Source organism: Nelusetta ayraudi, unplaced genomic scaffold (assembly GCF_046127955.1).
Source record: "Nelusetta ayraudi isolate G7.1 ecotype Tasmania unplaced genomic scaffold, CSIRO-AGI_Nayr_v1 ptg000019l, whole genome shotgun sequence".
In the NCBI taxonomy this organism is placed as follows: Eukaryota; Metazoa; Chordata; class Actinopteri; order Tetraodontiformes; family Monacanthidae; genus Nelusetta; species Nelusetta ayraudi.
Genome location: NW_027466069.1, coordinates 6,363,855 through 6,382,500, shown reverse-complemented (window position 1 = coordinate 6,382,500; position 18,646 = coordinate 6,363,855). Strand labels below are relative to the sequence as shown.

General features: G+C 49.1%; 1 protein-coding gene across 4 annotated transcripts in view; it reads left to right on the top strand.

Annotated features, from left to right (window-relative positions):
* Positions 1 to 18,271, top strand: part of arhgap4b (Rho GTPase activating protein 4b) — a 26,908-nt gene extending 8,637 nt beyond the window's left edge. For 2 of the 4 annotated variants that reach the window (XM_076026641.1, XM_076026642.1), the window contains exons 2-24: positions 863 to 1,244; positions 2,959 to 3,130; positions 3,506 to 3,668; positions 5,362 to 5,424; positions 5,538 to 5,711; positions 5,884 to 6,012; positions 7,231 to 7,452; positions 7,554 to 7,655; positions 7,757 to 7,942; positions 8,064 to 8,148; positions 8,392 to 8,419; positions 8,853 to 8,949; positions 10,401 to 10,461; positions 10,553 to 10,630; positions 10,960 to 11,088; positions 12,038 to 12,143; positions 12,231 to 12,458; positions 12,719 to 12,774; positions 12,983 to 13,154; positions 13,575 to 13,679; positions 13,858 to 13,965; positions 15,270 to 15,372; positions 16,205 to 18,271. In XM_076026641.1, the coding sequence (XP_075882756.1) occupies positions 1,175 to 1,244; positions 2,959 to 3,130; positions 3,506 to 3,668; positions 5,362 to 5,424; positions 5,538 to 5,711; positions 5,884 to 6,012; positions 7,231 to 7,452; positions 7,554 to 7,655; positions 7,757 to 7,942; positions 8,064 to 8,148; positions 8,392 to 8,419; positions 8,853 to 8,949; positions 10,401 to 10,461; positions 10,553 to 10,630; positions 10,960 to 11,088; positions 12,038 to 12,143; positions 12,231 to 12,458; positions 12,719 to 12,774; positions 12,983 to 13,154; positions 13,575 to 13,679; positions 13,858 to 13,965; positions 15,270 to 15,372; positions 16,205 to 16,420 (2,853 nt within the window). In that variant the 5' untranslated portion in view covers positions 863 to 1,174 and the 3' untranslated portion in view covers positions 16,421 to 18,271. Of the gene's footprint in view, positions 1 to 862; positions 1,245 to 2,958; positions 3,131 to 3,505; positions 3,669 to 5,361; positions 5,425 to 5,537; positions 5,712 to 5,883; positions 6,013 to 7,230; positions 7,453 to 7,553; positions 7,656 to 7,756; positions 7,943 to 8,063; positions 8,149 to 8,391; positions 8,420 to 8,852; positions 8,950 to 9,464; positions 9,493 to 10,400; positions 10,462 to 10,552; positions 10,631 to 10,959; positions 11,089 to 12,037; positions 12,144 to 12,230; positions 12,459 to 12,718; positions 12,775 to 12,982; positions 13,155 to 13,574; positions 13,680 to 13,857; positions 13,966 to 15,269; positions 15,373 to 16,204 lie in introns of all 4 variants that reach the window. The other 2 variants (XM_076026643.1, XM_076026644.1) reach the window with 2 other exon arrangements.
* The last annotated feature ends 375 nt before the right edge of the window (positions 18,272 to 18,646 follow it).

The following is an 18,646-nucleotide window of genomic DNA, read 5'->3' as shown; positions in this document are numbered from 1 at the left end:
TGATTTGCGCGTTTGTACTCCCTGCAGGATTTTACAATCTAATCACAACTGGGCTGGTCGGCTGCCAGCTCTCGCGCCACTCGGCGGTTATAGCTTTTTTTTTTCTTTTTTTTTTTAGGGCAATGTGTACTTTCGTGAAACGAGTCCAAGTATGTGACCGTGATTGAGGTGCAGCAGGTACCCAAAGCTGGCGAGCCTGGTGTGAACGCGCCACTAAAATCCTTCAAACGCTTTGGAGCTCTGAAACGGCGACTCCAGCGATGCTGTCGCGAGAGGTCAGCTGGCGGTTTATCTCTTTTATGCGCTTATGTGGAAAACTGCTTGACCAAAAAAAAAAAAAAAAACCCCAAAAACCCAACACAAAGCTATCGTGAGAAAGAGATACGCTATCGAAGAGAGGCTGGAAGATCAAGGACTCCTGATCGTCTTGATTTGGCCTCTTTCTCTCTCTCTCTCTCTCTCTCTCTCTCTCTCTCTCTCTCTATTTCTTTCTTTCTACTACATCCTGTTCGCCGCCTCTCTGACTTCTTCCTCTCCGCCTAAAGAGACTCTCGCGGCCTGCGCGTGACTATTACTTTCATGGGCATCGCTGAGCCGTGACCTCCGGCCACGGAACGCTGCTCATTACTCGCTCTTACTCATCACCTCTTATCTCCGCCCTCTCCGCCTCTCATCCTCATCACGCTGCCCTCCTACTGTCCCTCCTGTTAAGTCTCCGCCGTCCCTCTCCCTCTCTCGTCCTGCCGCGGCCTCGCTCGTCTCCCTGCTCCCCGAACCCACATAAATCTCCACCTGTCTGTCTCCTCTGTCTCCTCTTTCCCCACCCCCTCGCTCCCTTTACTATCTGTCCCGCCGCTCCCAGGTCAGCTCGCCTATGGATCAGCCGTCCATGTCAGAGGCCCTGGGGATCCCGCGGGACAAATCAACGGCGCTGACATCCTCCCGTCCTTCCTCGCTGCGCTGACGCCGATCCGCCGCCGCCGCAGTAGAGCAGCAGCAGCAGCAGAAGAAGAAGGCCAGGCCGAGGAGGGGTCGCCGAAGGGTGAAAGGTCACAGCAGCCGGAGCAAACGAGCTGCGAGAAACCACCCCTACCCCCCCCCCCCAAAAAAAAAGAAAAAATCCGCCTGAGCCGCAGACAAACAAGAGCCTGAGGCTAAAGGGGAGGGGTCAAAGATGATGACATCACACGGGAAGCTGCGGAGGGAGAAGGGCAGCCTGGCCGAGTACGAGTCGCAGATGAAAGGTGAGGCCGCCCTAGATGTGCATGTGTGTGTGTGTCATGGGCCATGCGCTGTGTGCAACCCAGCCCTCGGTTGCACTGTGTGTGCGTGTGTGTGTGTGTGTGTGTGCTTACCTGCATGCATGAATGCATGTTAGACAGGGCGCCGGCGTTCGTGCATGAATGCGTGCACTTCACTCTGCACCGTCAGCCAGCCTCAGACTCTCAATGAAGGTATTTGTGCATCTGCTTGCACGCTCGGGCTCTCTGGAGCTTGAAGTCCGTTGGTCTTTTGGATGGGGTTGTGTGTGTGTGTGTGTGTGTGTGTGTGTGTGTGTGTGTGTTTGTGTGTGTGTGTGTGTGTGTGTGTGTGTGTTTGTGTGTGTGTGTCCTGACAAGCTAGCGCTCCAGAAGGAATGTTACCTAAATCTGTTGATTGCTGATTTACAGTATTTCAGGAATCAGTCTGGGGAAGAGTAAATGGACAACATTAATAATAGAGAGGCCCCAAAAATAAATTAATAAAACAGCTTAAGCTCTTTTCCTTCCTCTATCTGATGCTACTTGTAAGCTTGTAAAGGTCCAACTAAACTGCAGCCAAAGCCAAAGTCCAGCCTCTAAAATATTCAAACATGACACTTTAGTGTTTCTTTTTATAAGTTTTGTGCTGAGATTTTTACCTTTTTCCCTCAGTGTGATGCTCCAGAAGTTGCTTGTTGGCTGGGAAAACCTTGCTGTAGTTCTCTATGAACTAATATAATACTAATAACGAGCTCGACTGGAGCCAAAAACATAGCGAGAAGCACGTCGTTCTCGTGACAACAATAAACTTTTTTGGCCTTTATATTTTTTTTTTGAAAGACTAAAAGACCATGACTGAAAAATCTACGATAGAAAGATTCATTATGAACCGCGTTTCAGGTCTCAGTCGTCCTGTCAGCCGTTTTAGAGGTGTTTCTTTTTGCATTATGGTCTACTGGGAAAATGCTTTTCCAGCCCATGGGATTGTTTTGCTGCAGTACCACAAGTGGCCACTGAAGTGAAAGAAAAAAAAATCAGGCGCCGCCATACTGCCAGTCCAGTATCCAGTTCTTTTAATACATCCGTGTTGCCAACGCGTGTGGCTCTCCTGTGCCGTGTGCATACGCAGCACTTTTTTCCCCCGTGTGCGGACGCGGCCGGCCGCCGCTGCCCCTGCTGGCTGTGTGTACTGTACGAGCATGCAGGGTGTATTTATAGCCAGTATTAGTGAGGCTGTCTCCTCACATCCACTCAGCCCCGGGCTGTGTACTCTCACAGAGGCGGAGGGAAAGGAGTAAAGATGGGAGGAGGGGAGGGAGGGAGGGAGGAAAAGAAAGAGGGAGCGGGAGGCGAAGTAAAGAAAGACGGCGTCACGCGAGGGGAGGACGGCGTGTGTGAACGGCCCCCAAATCGCCACCGCCGCCTGTTGTCCCATCAGAGGAGTCGCTGTTGTTTTTTTTCTTTCTCCGTTTGTCGTTTCGCTCTTGTGGCACTGAGCCCCTCCGCCAAAACAACATCAACAACAACAGAAATGAGATAAAATTCATCAATGATCTCTTAACTTTTTGCTGGTGGGGAAACTTGTGCAAGTGCAGCGACGCCGTGGGGATACAGAACTGTGTGACGCGTCGGAGGAAGCGTTTTCAGCCGCAGTTACCGTCTCCTCTCTCTCTCCGTCCCTCCGTCTGTGTGTCGCGTCCGTCCGTGTCGCTCGCAGACCTGCGGGCTCAGCTGACAGATCAGATCAAGATTCTGGACTCGCAGGTGGAGGTGAAGCAGCAGCAGCTCTCCGACCTGTCCGACTTCCTCCGACGGCGAGGCGACATCGAGGCCGAGTACGCCAGGGCCCTCGACAAACTCACCGAGAGGTTCACCCACAAGACCAAGAAGTGAGTGTTTGCCAGATTCACTTTTCGTGCATTCGCCTCGACTCGTCAGTTCAGTTTAAACACGTCGATGAGGAGTCCCGGCCAGGTGACTTTTGCGGTTTTGAGCGGTTAAATGTCTCCATGTGCAGCTTGTGAAACTCAACGAGACAACTCAAATCAATTGAAAAGATGTCGAACCTACTTCCATCGTTAAAAAATAAATAAATAAATAAATCAAATTTCTGCGTTTTTTTCATCCTCCACTCATCCAAACGTCATCCGCTGAGGAGCTGCAGCCGTGACAGGGAAAAGGAAGCTGCAGCTCGGCTTGTACACAGAGGGAAAGATTCCACCCTGCACGTCACATTAACTCCCGCCTGTCCCTCCACCTTCCAGGAAGGAGCAGTGGGGTCAGTCGGTGTGTCAGGTCTGGTCCGTCCTGCTGACTCAGACTCGACTGGAGAGCCGGGAACACGCGGCGCTGGGCGACACCTGCTGCAACACGCTCACGCAGCGGCTGACGCACAGCGCCGAGGACACGCACCGCCTGCACAAAAGGGTGAGAGGCGCGAGAGGGCGCGACACCGAGACCACTTTTTAATCATAAGACGTCGCTCTTGTGCCAAAATAATAATAATAATAATAATAATAAAATAAAAAAAACAGACGAATGTTAGCATCCGACCACAAGAATTCAGGCTTCTCAGTGGTTTGATCGTGGCCGGCGTACTCAAGTGTGAGATAATTAGTGTTGACATCTCCTTCGCTGCTGGCATGAACCAACGGGATGATAGACAAGTATGCAAAAAAAAATATGCCAAGGTGCCTCTTCAGGTGTTGTTGATGTTCTGCCTCCTTGATGAATCCCTGCCAACTGGCGTTGGCGTTGTCTCGGACTGCGGATCATCTTCGTAACGCTCCAGCGACTGCCAACACAGTTGGTCGTTTGAGCTGAGTTTCTGCGGTATCGCAGTGATTTGCAGTCGTGGGTTCGGCCCTTGGGACGACGCCGCTTGTCTCCTCCCGCTGCTGCGGCTGAAGTCAAACAGACTCGCTGCGAGCTGACACGCGGCGAACGTCCCTGCCTCCCCCTCCACTCTAATCTGCCTCTCCGCGCGGCGCTGCGCCCTCCTCGCTCATTTGATAAAGTACACAGAGTAGTCCCGCCGAATTAGCGCTGCACTCTGTACTTTTTTCCGTGGATGAGGAGTGAGCAGAATTTTAATCGGGATGGTTAAAGTCGTTTGAGTGCCCGGGAAGAGACGCTGCCGGAGTTTTTATTTATTTATTATTATTATTATTTTATTTTATTTTTTTCGCAGCGCAACCCCTCCAGCTTCCCTAATGACCATTCAATCTGTTATCGACATCGTCTCTCGCTACCGGCGCGCGAGCAAGAGTTGCTTCGTACGCAGCCCGTTCCTTGTTGGTTTGACTTTGCAGCTAATTATTAATTATTAAGGGTTTAGTTTGAATTTTGCATGGCTGTATTGACTCCCACGATCATAATTAGGTCAGAAGGCTGACTGCTCTCGTGTCTGCGTGTTAACAGCACACGAAGCCAAAGCCGTTACTCTGATGAGCGTCAACACTCCGGCCTGATTTTCGGCTATAAAACCTCCCCTTTAAGTGCCTGACACAGATAGCTGCTCGGAGAATCACCTCTGTAATGTGGAACGGGGATTCATTAAATCATAAAGCCGAAACGTCTGCAATTTAACAGCAAAGTACGCGTTGAAGTCTTCTTTCGCCGTCTATTTCCCCATTTAATGGAAAGTCATTAAGGCTGAAGTTATTAGCCAGAAGAGCAACAGCGCTCGGTTTCCAAGCACAAAAATCCTTTGAATCATTTTTAAAGCTCTTTGCTTCATTATTATTACGTCCTTTTAATGTGCTAAAAAAAAAAAAAAAAAAAAAAAATTCAGCCAAAACAAGCCTGAAAGCTTAGTTAGCCATTTATTTTTTTTTCCTGCCTCATTTCATTTATGGTTTATAATAAAGAGTTTATTTTTTTAATTAAGTGAGCACCAGAGGTGCTGTGGATGCATTTTAGTTTATCCTTTTCATCTTAACCTGCATTTCTGCTAAGCTGACTCATTTGTTTGTTAGCTGTTTCTTATATGTATTGGCACACTGTGAAAACACCAGTGTGCGATTATTGGAAAATCAATAAAGCGCTCTTTTGAGTTTTTTTCCCCCTTTTGGCTTAACGTTTGAGCCCCGGAAAAAAATCTGCTTTTTGTTGCCTTCAGAGCAAAGAAGTCGGCATCCAGATGCAGGATGAGCTGCTGAAAGTCACAACCGAGCTGCAGACGGTGAGTGAGCTTTATATGCGGACGTGCCGTATTTATAGTCGACCTCAATAATGCAGAGCAGCGCGTTAATCCGTCCACTCTAACGTGGAGTTTCCTGTCGCGCGGCTGAAAAGGCTCTGAAGACGTACAACCAGTACCACACCGACTGCCTGATCGCCGACGGCAAGCTGAAGGAGGCCGAGCGATTGGAGGAGAGGCACACGGGCAAGTCAGCTGAGCTCGGCCTCGGCCAATCAGGGGGCCAGCGGCGGAGCTCCGTCAAGAAGATGGAGAGATTAATGGAGAAGGTGATTTTTTTTTTTTTTTCCTCTTTCGTAAGATGAAAGTGCTTGGGAGGGCAAACCACAGGAAGTCTCAGAGTGGTTTCCTGTTTTTTCGCCTTGTGTGTGTTAGCAACGGTTCACCGTATCTCTGCTCTCTAATCTTCATCATCTCTTCTGTGTGTGTGTGGCTGCACAGAGGCACGGCAGGGCGCAGGAGACCCAGCTCAAGTGCACCAAGGCTCGCAACGACTACCTTCTGAACTTGTCGGCGTCCAACGCGGCCATGAACAAGTACTACCTGCAGGACGTCAGCACCCTCATCGACGTACGAAGCAACACAACTGTGTGTCTGTGGGGCTTTAGGATTGGGAATTCCTGGCTTTCCAGTGATGGGTGGAGGCCTTGTTGTTGCGAGATTGCGTGGTGAAAACACGACTGCAGTTAAAAGCTGCCCTATAAACTTCATAGAATGAAACAAAAACAAGACCACAAGGCTAATAAACTGTGTCGTGGATAGCTAGCTCACAATTGCAGATGATTTTTTGGGTTCCTGAGCCGGAAGCCTGATTTCACGCTGGGTTTCCGCTGACTTGGTCAACTCGGGAGGCTCCTAAAGCAGAGCGGAGCTGACGTGCTGCTGCACCTCGCAGCGAGCTGACGCTCTGGATTCAGACAACAGCGTCGCACTCTGTGTCCGGCCCCCAGCTGCTCACTGTAGGTTCTCAGCAGCGCCAACAACATCACTGTCCCGACATGGGACACAGGAAGGGATGTTGGTGGACCCTCCGTGCTGGGTCGAAGCCACCCCAAGCAGAGTGTGCGAGGAGTGTCTGGCTCAATTCAGGGTCTGCATCCTTCGAAGCCTGCATTTGAAGGCCAGTTGCTTCATAGCACTGCGCGAAGGCTTGTCCCAATTCACTAAAATTTGAAGGACGCTCCAAATGCGCCCTTGAAATGCGCCCTACTTCTAGCCGATTTGAAGGATGCGCCGCTACTATCTTTCGCGTCCTTCTGCATCCCAGGATGCTTTGCATGCTGCTGCTAAGCATCCTGGGAACCTGGGAAGTCAGCTGAAATGGTCGCATCTACTGGCAAAGACACAACTTATAAATTTAAGTATTCAAATTTCACATAAAATATTACCAATGGTTAGCTTGATCCTATACGAACGTCACTTCCGGGGTTGGCCAGCAGTAGGGAACGGCGGTGATGCAACCAGGAAACACGCCGAAGGCTAGACCGTCCCATGTGGTTACCGGGGAGGCGGTTTTGGGTTCGTCCTTCTCGGCCGGGTCCTCCGAAGGATCCGCCTACCGGCGGAGGACGCTTCCTTTGAAGGATGCAGACCCTGAATTGAGACACAGCCTATGATAGCTTAGCTAGCTCGATCGGGGTTCCTGAAGTTCTTCCAAATTGAACTTCAAGGGCCAACATCAGAGCTGTGTGTGAATGCAACATCAACCTGATAAAAGCACATTTCAAACACCAAACCTGCAGCTTGTCTTCGACTATCCCGTCCTCACTGCACCTCCCCCTGCTGCAGTGCTGCGACCTGGGCTTCCACCTGTCCATGGAGAGGGTGATGAGGTGCTACCTGACCAGCAGGTGGCGCATCCAGAAAACGGAGGAGACGGGGCTGAAGCAGCTGGAGGCGGCCGTGACCTCCCTGGACCAGGGCGGAGACCGAGACGCCCTGCTGCAGCAGCACGACTCCGCCTTCTGCCTCCCGTTCCGCTTCAGCTACCACCCGCACGAAGGAGACCAGGTCAGGAGGACGCCCGCCGCTTCCAAACCGGTCCGCCGTTTCCCCCCCACCAATTACACAGGAAGTTGAGCGTCCCCTTTCGGTGTGTTTGCGTATTGCAGGTGTGCGAGGTGAGTGCGGAGAGCCAGGTGAGGTACGAGCTGGAGACGCGGTTCCAGCAGCTTCAGTCGAGACTCGCTGCCGTCACTTTGGAAACAGAGGAGGTCAGATGTGTGTGTGTGTGTGTGTGTGTGTGTGCGCGTGTTATTGTGTCACTCATAACCCCTCCATCTCAAAACAAAACTCCTCCCCCTGTCTTTTGCAGATCAGCAAAACGCTCAAAGCCACTCTCGTCGCCCTGCTGGACAACATGTGTGAGACTGACAGCAACCCCTCCCCCGACGTGCCCAGCAGCCTATCGCACGAGCCCCCCGGAGGTAGCGCTGCCCCCAAAATGACACTGGCCAAGCGCCGGGCCAATCAGCAGGAGACGGAGACGTACTACTTCACAGTGAGTCGGCGCTGCATTTTAGAAATTGACATTTTTAAAATGCACCTTATTAACTAACATTTAAGATCTCTCCTCAGGAGTTTTTGTTAATAACCTTCCAACATGTCTGTTTTTGTCCCAGAAAGTGAAGGAGTTCCTCACCAGCAGCTCCATGACGTCCAAACTTCAAGCCAAACACGACCTTCTACATGATGCCATACAGAAAGGTAAAATGAATCAATCCATACAAACGCCGCAAGATTGTTGTTGTTGGTGTTGAGGAGGGGAATTTTTTTAAAAAGGTATCTCAGTGTGTTCTTCTTCTTCTTTTGTGAAAGAAGTTTCAGTGGTTTTCAACTTCCCTGTTCACAAACGATTCAAGTTTCCAAACCTGCGTGAGGGATTTTGAATCGCACGTATTGATGTGCTTGTACTGTTTTCTCCCTTTCCCCCCCCCCCCCCACCCCCAGCCGAGGCCGTCGACAGCGACCCCTCCAGGTAAACGCGGCATTTATACCATTAATGAAAGACAGAATGTGTGAGAGGCAGAGAGAAAGAAAAAAAAAAACCCACTGCTGTCTAATTTCAAATCGTGTGCACGAGGATTTTTGGAAGGAGAGAAAACAGGCGCAATTATCAACTCCTGCCAGATCCGTTCCATCATCGAATCCTCCGATAGGAATGCACCTCGTGTCTCCGATTCCATTTGAAAATATTCATTTTCCGCCTGGCTAAGTTCGATTGCGCTAGTGCAAATTTACGCGACCCTCTTATAAACGTGCTGTATTACGTGCTTGTTTTATTGTCCGATTCCTTTGTGCCGTTCAACTTCATTCGCCGAGCCCGTATGTAGAAAGAAAAGGAAAAAAAGAAATTAGAAATAAATAATAATTAAATAAAACAGCATTAACACTTGACGTTTACTTCCCAGAGCTCAGTGTCCTCGTTCGGTGCGTGTTCGGAAGTCCAGACCTGTTTCCCAATTCGGCCACACACTCTTCATCACAGACATACTGTCCTACATAGAGGTAACGCTCGCTCACTGCACACTCTCATGTACGCCAGACAAAAATGAATCAAATTACAAATTGGAAGAGCGAGCGACGCCTCCTCCTTTAAGGACGCGCTCCTCTGTCCTCCCGCCGCGCTGCGCTGTGCCGCTGCTCCACCTGCTGCTGGGAAGCTGTGTAGTGAAAAAAGGCGTCGGGCCGATGCAGAGGAACAACCCTCCGTGTGTTTGCTCGCGCTTACGGCTTATTTCTGCCTTTCTCTCCTTCCGCCCCACCCGCCCCCCGCAGACCTCCCCCCACTCTTTATCTGCTCCACTCTTGGTAAAAGGGATTAAAACGCTGCATCGGCCTCTTTGCCGCCTCTTCTATGGAGTGCTTGTGCGCCGCTTTATGTGTGCCGTTTTTACCCCTTCTGCCCTCCACCACCACCACCCTGCTCCTAAAGTCTTTATTCCACTTATTTCCGAGTCGGTCTCTTTTCTTAAATCTCCGTCTTTCCCTTCTCTCCTCTCTGCTGCTTGTCCACCGTGCAGAAGAAGAAGGAGAATGTCCCGCACGCAGGTACTACAAAGGGCTGAGTGACTTGTACGTGTTTGCCGGTGATGATGTCAGTTTTGGCTCGGCGTGGAAAACCAGGAAAGCTGAGGGAAACTCACAGACACGCCAGTGTGATCAGCTGGAGGTCACTGGATCATCCACTGAAAATTTTTTTTAGTCAATAAATATCTCCAGCTGAGTGTTCGCTTAGAATTGAAGCTGAAATCGAGGAAAACATCCAGCCCGGGAACGTCGAGCATTACTGTTCATGCTCAACGTTCAACCGTGGTGTCAGACAGGCCGCTCTTGCCCGTACACGAGGCTACACCCGGCAGGCTAGCTTAGCTTAGCATAATAAAACACCCTCTCTTTTTCCAAAGGACCAAGTTGAGTCACCCTGATCATTTTCTGACCCTCGGTGGCCAGTTGCAGTTGTTACTGTCACCGTTCTGTCCTGAATGAATGAATTTGTACCCGTCTGGTGGCTCACCTGTAACATTCTCTTCAGATAGTTCTCCACTTTTGTGGCAAAAAAAAAAAAGAAATAAGAGAGGAGAAAAAATATATTCTGCAAGTCTTTGAGCAAAACTTGTCACCTTGACAGAATTTAGTCCATTTGCAGCTTCCCTGGAAGTAGAAACTGAGATCCGAGCTGCGTAGCGGCTTTTAAGACGGCCTTAACTGCACGACCTTGGTGTTTCATACCTTTAAAGCTTTCGCTAAGCTTTTAACTGACACCTTAATTCACCCAACGCACATCTTTTTTTTAAAAAATATACACTTTTACTAAGCTTTGATTCCCGCTCAATTGCTTTTCTTGCCTTTGTCATCGTTTTTTGCACGCTGTTTTCTTCTTATGGTGACCTCACCTTGTTGGTCCGTCCACCCACTACTGGTGTGTCTCTCTCTCTCTCCCCCCCCCCCGCCCCCAGAGCTCGGGGCAGCAGATACCTGTGGTGGTTGAAAGCTGCATCCGGTTCATAAACCTTCACGGTGAGTCTCTCTTCTGAAGCTCCGCAGCAGCGAGCGTGTGCACGTTAGCCTTAGCGCGTTAGCCATTCTGACCACTGCTGTGTATTTCCAGGCCTCCACCACGAGGGGATATTCCGCGTCCCGGGCTCCCAACGGGAGGTGAACCTCATCAGAGACGCGTTCGAGAGAGGTACGCTGGCTCTGAATGTTTTCCTCCCCGACGGTCTTTACATGCATTACGGCTTTTTTATCCCCTGCCACGCCCCCTTCACCGGATTAATGTATATCAAAAGAGAGATTAGCCTCGCAATTCCCGGTAAACGTCGGCGAAGACTCGCGCTCCGGTAAATCTATTAGCCGGGAAGATGTAAAACCGAGCTCACCTGTCAGCGCCGCTGTGATGAATTAAAAAAACGGGAGAAGGTCGGACAAAATGAAGAGCTCGGTTTTTAGCCGTCACGAAGCCGGGGAGAATATTTAGTCAGACTAAGGTTTTTTTTTTTTTTTCTCATTCCACAGGAGACGACCCCCTGTCGGACAGCGAGTGCGACCTGGACTCCGTGGCCGGCGTGTTGAAGCTCTACTTCAGGGGTCTGGAGCCGCCCCTCTTCCCTTACGACAGCTACCCGCAGCTGCTGGAGTGTGTCCGTAAGATCCTCTTCCACCTCTTCCACACCTCCTCTCAGCAGCAGGACTAACCAGCAGCCTCTGCGACTCTGCCTGGTGAACCGTCAGAAGCAGCCCCCCCCCACCCCACCCCCACACACACGCAGAGCAGCCCTTTGGAAAATCCACGCGTCGTTGATGCACGGCTCTCAAAATCCTCCCGTCTCCGTCGAGGCGTCCGGCCCACCTGGTTGTCGTCTCTGTCACTGCTGATGTCGCTTGCGGGGGGTTTCCCTCCGTGAACACTGTTGACGCTCAGATTTCCTGTCAGGTTCAGTGTGTTTTCGACTGGGAGGAGGAACAAGCGTTGTACACTTTGTTAAAAAAAAAAAATAGCAGCGTCACAACGTCGAGAGTAGACGGTGACATCACCGGCGCCCCCTGTGGGTGCTTTTCCCCTGCTCCTCGTTTACTGGCCGGTCATGTAAATGCATGCGACACTCAACAGCCGTGTGGGTAAATGATGCTAACGATGCTAACGATAACCTAGCCTGGGCTGTGAGTTCCAGGAAAACAAACCAATACGGAAGAATTACCGGGAGAGTCGTTTGATTGGCTGCTTTGTCGCTGATGGTTTCATTACCTCTGTGATTTCCTTTCTAGCCACAAACTCTGACCACTGACTGGGTTCTCAGTTCCTCCATTATTAACGCTCACGACTGGCCGCGTACTCAGGGGCTAAAAATGGCATTTCAGTCGCCGTGCAAGAGGGTTAGTGAGTCCTGAGTCCATTTGCTTCTGCTGTTTTTGGTTCGGTGTCGAGCTCTTGGATGTACAATGTTCATCAATGATGTAGAATCTTTCTTGGTTTATTTTTTTTTAATGGAGATTTAATGGCTTTGCGCGGACTCTGCTGTTTACCGAGAGAAACCAAACATATCATGTTTTTGTTTTCTGGCTCTAACTCCTCTTTTGTCTCCGGGCCGATCAGAAATCGAGGAAGAGATGGACCGAGCCGCTCAGATCAAAGCCATCGTCTCCGCCTTCCCGAGGCCGCTGCTCATCGTCATGCGCTACCTTTTCGCCTTCCTCAACCAGTGAGCACGACGCCAGACGCCACGCGGTACCGACTCCTCCCATCCGGGTCGGAGCTAACCGTCGGTTTTGTGTTTGCGTCCTCCCAGCGTGTCTCAGTACAGCGACGAGAACATGATGCAGCCGTACAACCTGGCCGTCTGCTTCGGGCCCAGCCTGCTGAGGGGCCTGGACGCCGACGACGCCGTGGCCAGGCAGCCGCAGGTCAACGACCTGGTCAAGACCATGATCCTCCAGCCCGACGTCATCTTCCCCGGCCAATCGGAAGTGCCGGGCCCGGTGTACGAGAAGCACATGACCCTGGAGCAGGAGTACTGGTGAGAAGTTGGTTTGAAAACTTCTCGAGGGAGAGAGAGAGAGAGAGAGAGAGAGAGAGAGAGAGAGAGAGAGAGTTTTATTCACAAACATGTTTGCGATTATTGGATAGTTTTTATCCATTTTTTGGGGGGGCGAGGGATGACATCATGTTACACAAGCAAAGTGAATAATCAAGTTCCATAGAGTCAGGCCAGCCGACGGTCGGTGGAGGGAAGTGAGCCGAGCGACTGTTGACTTTCGTTTCTGTGCTCGTCTGCAGCGAGCCAATCACAGAGGAGGGCGACGGCGAGGCCGAGCACCTGCCGAGCGAGGACGGTCAGTACGACCCTGACAACGCCAGCGGCAACCTGACACGTGACATTTTACACCAAACTGTACAATTAATAAATAATGGGACAGGAACTCTCTGAATCATTCTGATGATTAAAAAAAATAATAATAATCACATCCAGTCATTAATTTGTGAATAGATAAAGTTTAGATGAACTTGGATGAATGAGTTTTCATGCACGTGTCCCTGCAGAGATGGAGGCCGTGGCCTTGTTCGACTACGTGGCCAGGTCGCCGGCCGAGCTCTCCTTCAAGGTGGGCGAGCTGGTCATCCTCCACAGCAAGGCCTCCTGCGACTGGTGGAGAGGAGAGGTGGGAGGGGTGAAAGGCCTCATCCCACACAAGTACATCAGCGTGCTGGAAGGGTGAGTCGCAAAAACAAGAACCGCACGTCTTTCCGAACTGTTGAGGGGTGCCAATCTGAAGTAGTTTTCTGAGTGGGATAAGAGTTGCTAGCTAGCTGTCTATCTATCTATCTACAGTATCTAGCTAGCTAGCTAGCTGTCTATCTATCTACAGTATCTATCTAGCTAGCTAGCTGTCTATCTATCTAGAGCAGCCAACTAAAATCTCTGAACACTGCATGGCTTCAGGTGGTTTTGTTCTCTTTTTGAAACACGCTGGAAGAAAACTGTTTTCTACTCAATGACGGTTTGGGTTGCAAAAGGTCGCAGCACTTAGTCCTTCCTTTTCCGTGGTTGCTTGTATTGTTTTTGTTTTATTCTTTGTGATGAAACGTGATTCTCTCTTGCGAAACGTGATTCTCTCTACTTCCTCTCCTTCAGCTCAGAGCGAGGAAGACGAGACGAAGGGGGAGGAGGAGGAGGAGGAGGAGGAGGCAGCACCGGGAACCTGTCGACTGAAGATCTGCAGGCCGAGAACACAACCAGGTACTCTCACACACACACGCACACACACACACACTAACACACACACACACTTCACGTTCACAAGCACTGCACGACACGGACGGAGTCGGGAAGACACGTCGACGGCCACATGAATGCACACGGCGGCAGTTTCTTTTTTTTTTTTTTTACACGAGTCTGAAAACGCACGTCTCGACAGGATGCGGGTAAACAGCGACAGCGCTTCGTTGCCCGGGAGACAGAGAGGAAGCGAGGGGAGTCCCGGCCGCAAGCCGCCCACCTCGCCCGCCGCGCGACACCTGCCGGTGTAAGAGTGCCACACACCTTCAGACACAATGCATGCTGGGTGCACGTGCTACTGGAACGTATGCAAAGAAAACAAATCTCTTCCGTCTTCCCTGGAACGCAAAGTAGGGTTTTTCCTTTTTCCCTTTTTTTTTTTTTGCATCATCAGTCATCAGCCAGTAGCTGTGCATGTGAACGACAGAGTGAAGGCGGGGGGGGCGAGTCGCAAGCCCTGTTGTTTTGTGCGACACCGACAGAAAAGACTGTCGCGTGTGTGTGTGTGTGTGTGTGTGTGTGCGTGAGCTTGCACAGCTTGCAGATTTGTATCGCCTGAAGGTGCAGATCTGCTCGGCTTCTGCGCCGCCCCGTCGGTGCCCTTCGCCTTTTTGTTTTGGTTTTGATGCATGCCAGTCGGAGCCTTTTTTTTTTTTAAAGGGAAAAGGCAGGAAAGTCCTTTTTTGTAATTGTTTTTTTTTTTTTGGTAGCGGAGCGTGGGAGGGGTTAAAATTATAACACCAAAATCAGGAAAACGAGTGGTTTGCTTGCAGGAAGTGTCCTTTAGCTCGTGCTAGCTCTCTGTCGCTACCACCCAGAGAGGCGGCGTTCCGGCCGTGGCACAGGTTTGGGAAGCAGGACCACAAATCAGAAGCTTGACCGTCTGCTCTCAGCTTTTCAACACGGCCTTCCGCTAATGCGGCTGCGTGACAGCTGATGCCGCCCGTCTTCCGCTCTATTTTCCCTCCACCGCTGCCATTTGAACTCTTGGAGCAGCAGCTTTCCTTCCCTCGCTCCCCGGGCGTGAGGGAAATAATCTGTTTTTTTGAGGGGCGCTGTGGAGACACAGTTTAAACGCCGTGAATGAATTCGTAATACCGGGATATAAAAAGGGAAGCTTGCAAATCTTGCGAAAAGCCAAAAGTGAGGGTCAACTCGGATGCAAAGTTTCGCTAAAAAAAAAGAAAAAAACGTCTCCAACTTTGCAAAAACAAAGTGGACTGGACGACAGGAAAATGGAAATGGGCGATGCAGATAAATCGTGACGCAGTCACGATTCATCTGCACCAAACGGTTGTTTGGATGAATGATGCCCCGTTTCCCGTGTCAGCTTGCTCTGTTCCTGGTCTGCATCCTGCCCACAGTATACCGCCACCTTCTGGCCGCTTTGCAACCTCTTCTCCTTCTTCTCCTTTTTTTTATTTTTTATTTTTTATAACTCATTGCCGAATTCTGTCAATGCGCATTTTCTTTACTCTATGGTTCCCAGTTTAAGAGGAATCTTAGCAGAAAAAATGAGCCGGGCTTGTCCTCTGGCCGTCTGTCCTGCAGGTCTCAGGAGAGACGACACACTCTGGACACTGTGAGACAAGGAAGCTTCAGGCCCCCGGACAGACCTCCCTTTGTCCAGGTGGAGAGGACTGTGGTGGACAAGGTCAGTGGTCCGTGGAGCTGCTGTCATGTACAGAGGCCACTCGGCAAATTGTGCAATTGTGAGCGTTGCTTGTTTTAGACATTTAACATTTGCCCATCAAGCTTTCTGGATTATTTATATCAGTGTTTCTATTTATCCATCTATACATATAAATATATACATGTATATATATATATATATACATATATATATACACATCTATATATCTTCCTTATATGTAGTTATAGAGAAAATGATGGGCGTTTATTTTGAAGGACACACGATAGAAAGTGGGCTCGCGCTGTTGCAACTTTTTTTCATTTTCTTCATTCTAAGAAAATAATTGTGGTTCCTGGGACTCCACCAGTTGAGAACCACTGATTTATATTGTTTGCTAAAAGAGAAGAACCACCTGATGATAAAAAAAAATACATATATACATATATATATATGTATATATATATACTGTATATCCTTGTATTTGCAGCGAAAGGCCTCATTCCTGTTTGAAATACACTCTGATCTGAGGGAAACCTGTCAGGTGACAGGCTAACGAATACAGCTGAGATAAGATCTTCCTGCAACACAGACCAAACTATCAAAAAATTTTTTTAAAGGCACACAAGTTTTACTTTCTTAGGTGATTAAATAAGGGATCCGTTGTTTCGCGTTCACCTGCCCGTGTTCCCGTTGCCCCCGAATCGCGGCCGTCCAAACAGGCGAACCTGCAGCTGTGAGGCTGAAGTAGAAAAGTTCTCAAGTTTTCATGTGGAGGAGGTAGAGGGGATTATTTTTATTTATTTTTTTGCAAGATGTTTTCGGAAGGTCACGGTTCTCCCCCTCCCCCGCTCAGGAGATGATCAGCCGCCAGATGAACTCCGTCTTCAAGGAGCTCCTGTCTCGCCAGCCGACCATGCCGCAGTCTCCCCTCACCGCCGCCGCCGCTCACTCCTCCTCCTCCTCCGCCGCCGCCGCCACCACCGGCTCCTCCGTCCCCCAAGCTGCCCCCGCTGCCAAGAAAGTAGGATTCGGCCTGCGGGGGCGGGCGCTGTTCAGGCCGGTGGACTAAGTCATGTGACCTGACGATGCCGAGGGCGGAGGATAAAGTTCGGTGAAAAGTCTGAATTTTATTTATTCTTTTTCTTTTTCTTTTTTATCTGACACTTGTACTCTGCTTGTGTCGCCGCCATCTCATAGTGCCACTCGTCTTTGGTGCCGTGTTACTGTTTGTTCCGTGAGTCTGTTCACGTCCCAGTCTGGTTTTTGTTTTGTTTTTTGTTTTTTTTTATTCTCCAAGCTTTAAATTTTCTTTTTACTCATTTTTTTTCGTGGAGAATCAGGGATGAGACTTTGCCAGACTGACTTCTTGAAGTGGTTGCCATAATGAAAACAAACAAACAAAAAGACTTTAGCTGCCCCCTAGTGGCCCATCCTTTTAACGATTGCTTTATTTAAAAAAAAAAAAGAAAAAAAAGGGGCGGGGGGGGGGGGGGGGTGGAAGGTGGAAAACTGACCATGGGCCTGAGTGCCTTCACCTCTTTACTTTTCATCTTTATTTCACTTGAAATATATCAAATTGGTTCAGAAGTTTATGTTACACGAAGAGAAAACAATCAAAGTGATGTGTATGGAGCCCCGAAGTGTTTGATGTTCATAAAATAATGTCTATTGCACCAAAATTTTGAAAGTTTGTTTGCATATTGAAGAGAGTTTATTTTGTGCCTTTTGGTTTTTGTCTCATCTTATTTTTGTTTGTTTTTTTTGCCAAGCAGGAATTCCCTCTAATGAGTCGGCAGAGTTAGCAACTGCTGCTCCCGGTTACCTTCTGACGGAAATTTACTGCATGACGCTGTTCTGTCAAAGCCAACAAGTTCCAAAACGTAAAGGACGAGCTAGCTATCAAGCTAGCACTGGGGAGCGCTTCCCCGCTAGCGAGCTCAGGTACCGAACAATCAAACGCACCTGACAATAAACTGTTCTAAATGGAATTATAGTCTAATAATGTAAATCACGTTTGAGTTGTATAGTTGGATGTGAAATGAATTGAGCACAGGCTAAAAGGACAAAAAGGGGTCAAACGGACAATGTTTTGCTATATTTTACATTGTTCTTTTAATTTAGTATTTGACATGCGGGGCTCTGCAGTACATTAGCTAAACATTGCGCAGTCAGTAGTGTCGCACACACACACACACGACTGAAGATCTGCAGGCCGAGAACACAACCCGGTACTTTCTCACACACACACACACAGACACACACACACACACATACACACACATACAAAACACACACATTCCCCTTCATATGTGATACATGGCCTGGTGCACAGGCCAGAACTCAGGGCTTCTGCAGAGTTAGAGACGGGCTAACTCAGGTCTGGCATCTTTGAAGGCATAAGCAAAGGTTTTTATCATCGAGGGTCGGGATTGAACTGGAAACTGTGCCCCGCCCTCCAGAGCCAAAAAAAAAGAAAAAAGAAAAAAGAAAAAAATCCCCCCAGTGTCAGAGAGGATTCGTCGACTCCCTCTGTTTCAAGCTGTGAACGCCACACCAATTCACTGGCACCTAGTGGAACCCTGACTCTATCCAGCGCCGACCACAGGCTTCATTCAGATGTAGTGCGTGTTTTAGGATTTTTAAAGTGCAGTGTACGAATTGCTTTTGACTCCAGACAGCATTTTTAAATATTTTTTTTTTCTTCTCTTGACATCAAGCATCTCCTCTCGGATGTGTTCTAGGTACCAATACGTTGGAAGTAGAATCTTTATTTTCCATCGATTCCGCTTCCACAGTGGGAAAAAAAAAAAAAAAAAAAAATCTTATTTCGAGTCACTTTTTGATGATGTCACTAAATTTGCTGTGTCCAGTTGTATGTGTGGTTGCAAAATATGAATTCAATAAAGATAATAAAGTGACAGATTTTTTCATCACTCATTTTCTTTTTTAAATATTTATATATTTATATATTAAAAAATCCAGACACCGGGAGATTGTTGCATAGTTAAACCAGCTGTGAAACAATTCAGTGTTTTAGGGCTTTACGCCGTTTCAGCATTTTTACCAAAAGAAGTGGCCAGATTGGATGTTGTGATAGAGAAAATGCAAATGAGCGAGGGGGAACAGCACGGATATTTCTGGTTGAGGCAAAAAAAAAACAAAGACTTTACAAAGAAAACGCTGACGGCCGACGGAGAGGCAGAGCCGCAGATAAATAGAAGGAGCAGGCCAGACTGAGAGGCGGAGGATTATGGGACAATGAGATGAAGGCAAAGGAGGAAGAGTGAAAGAAGAG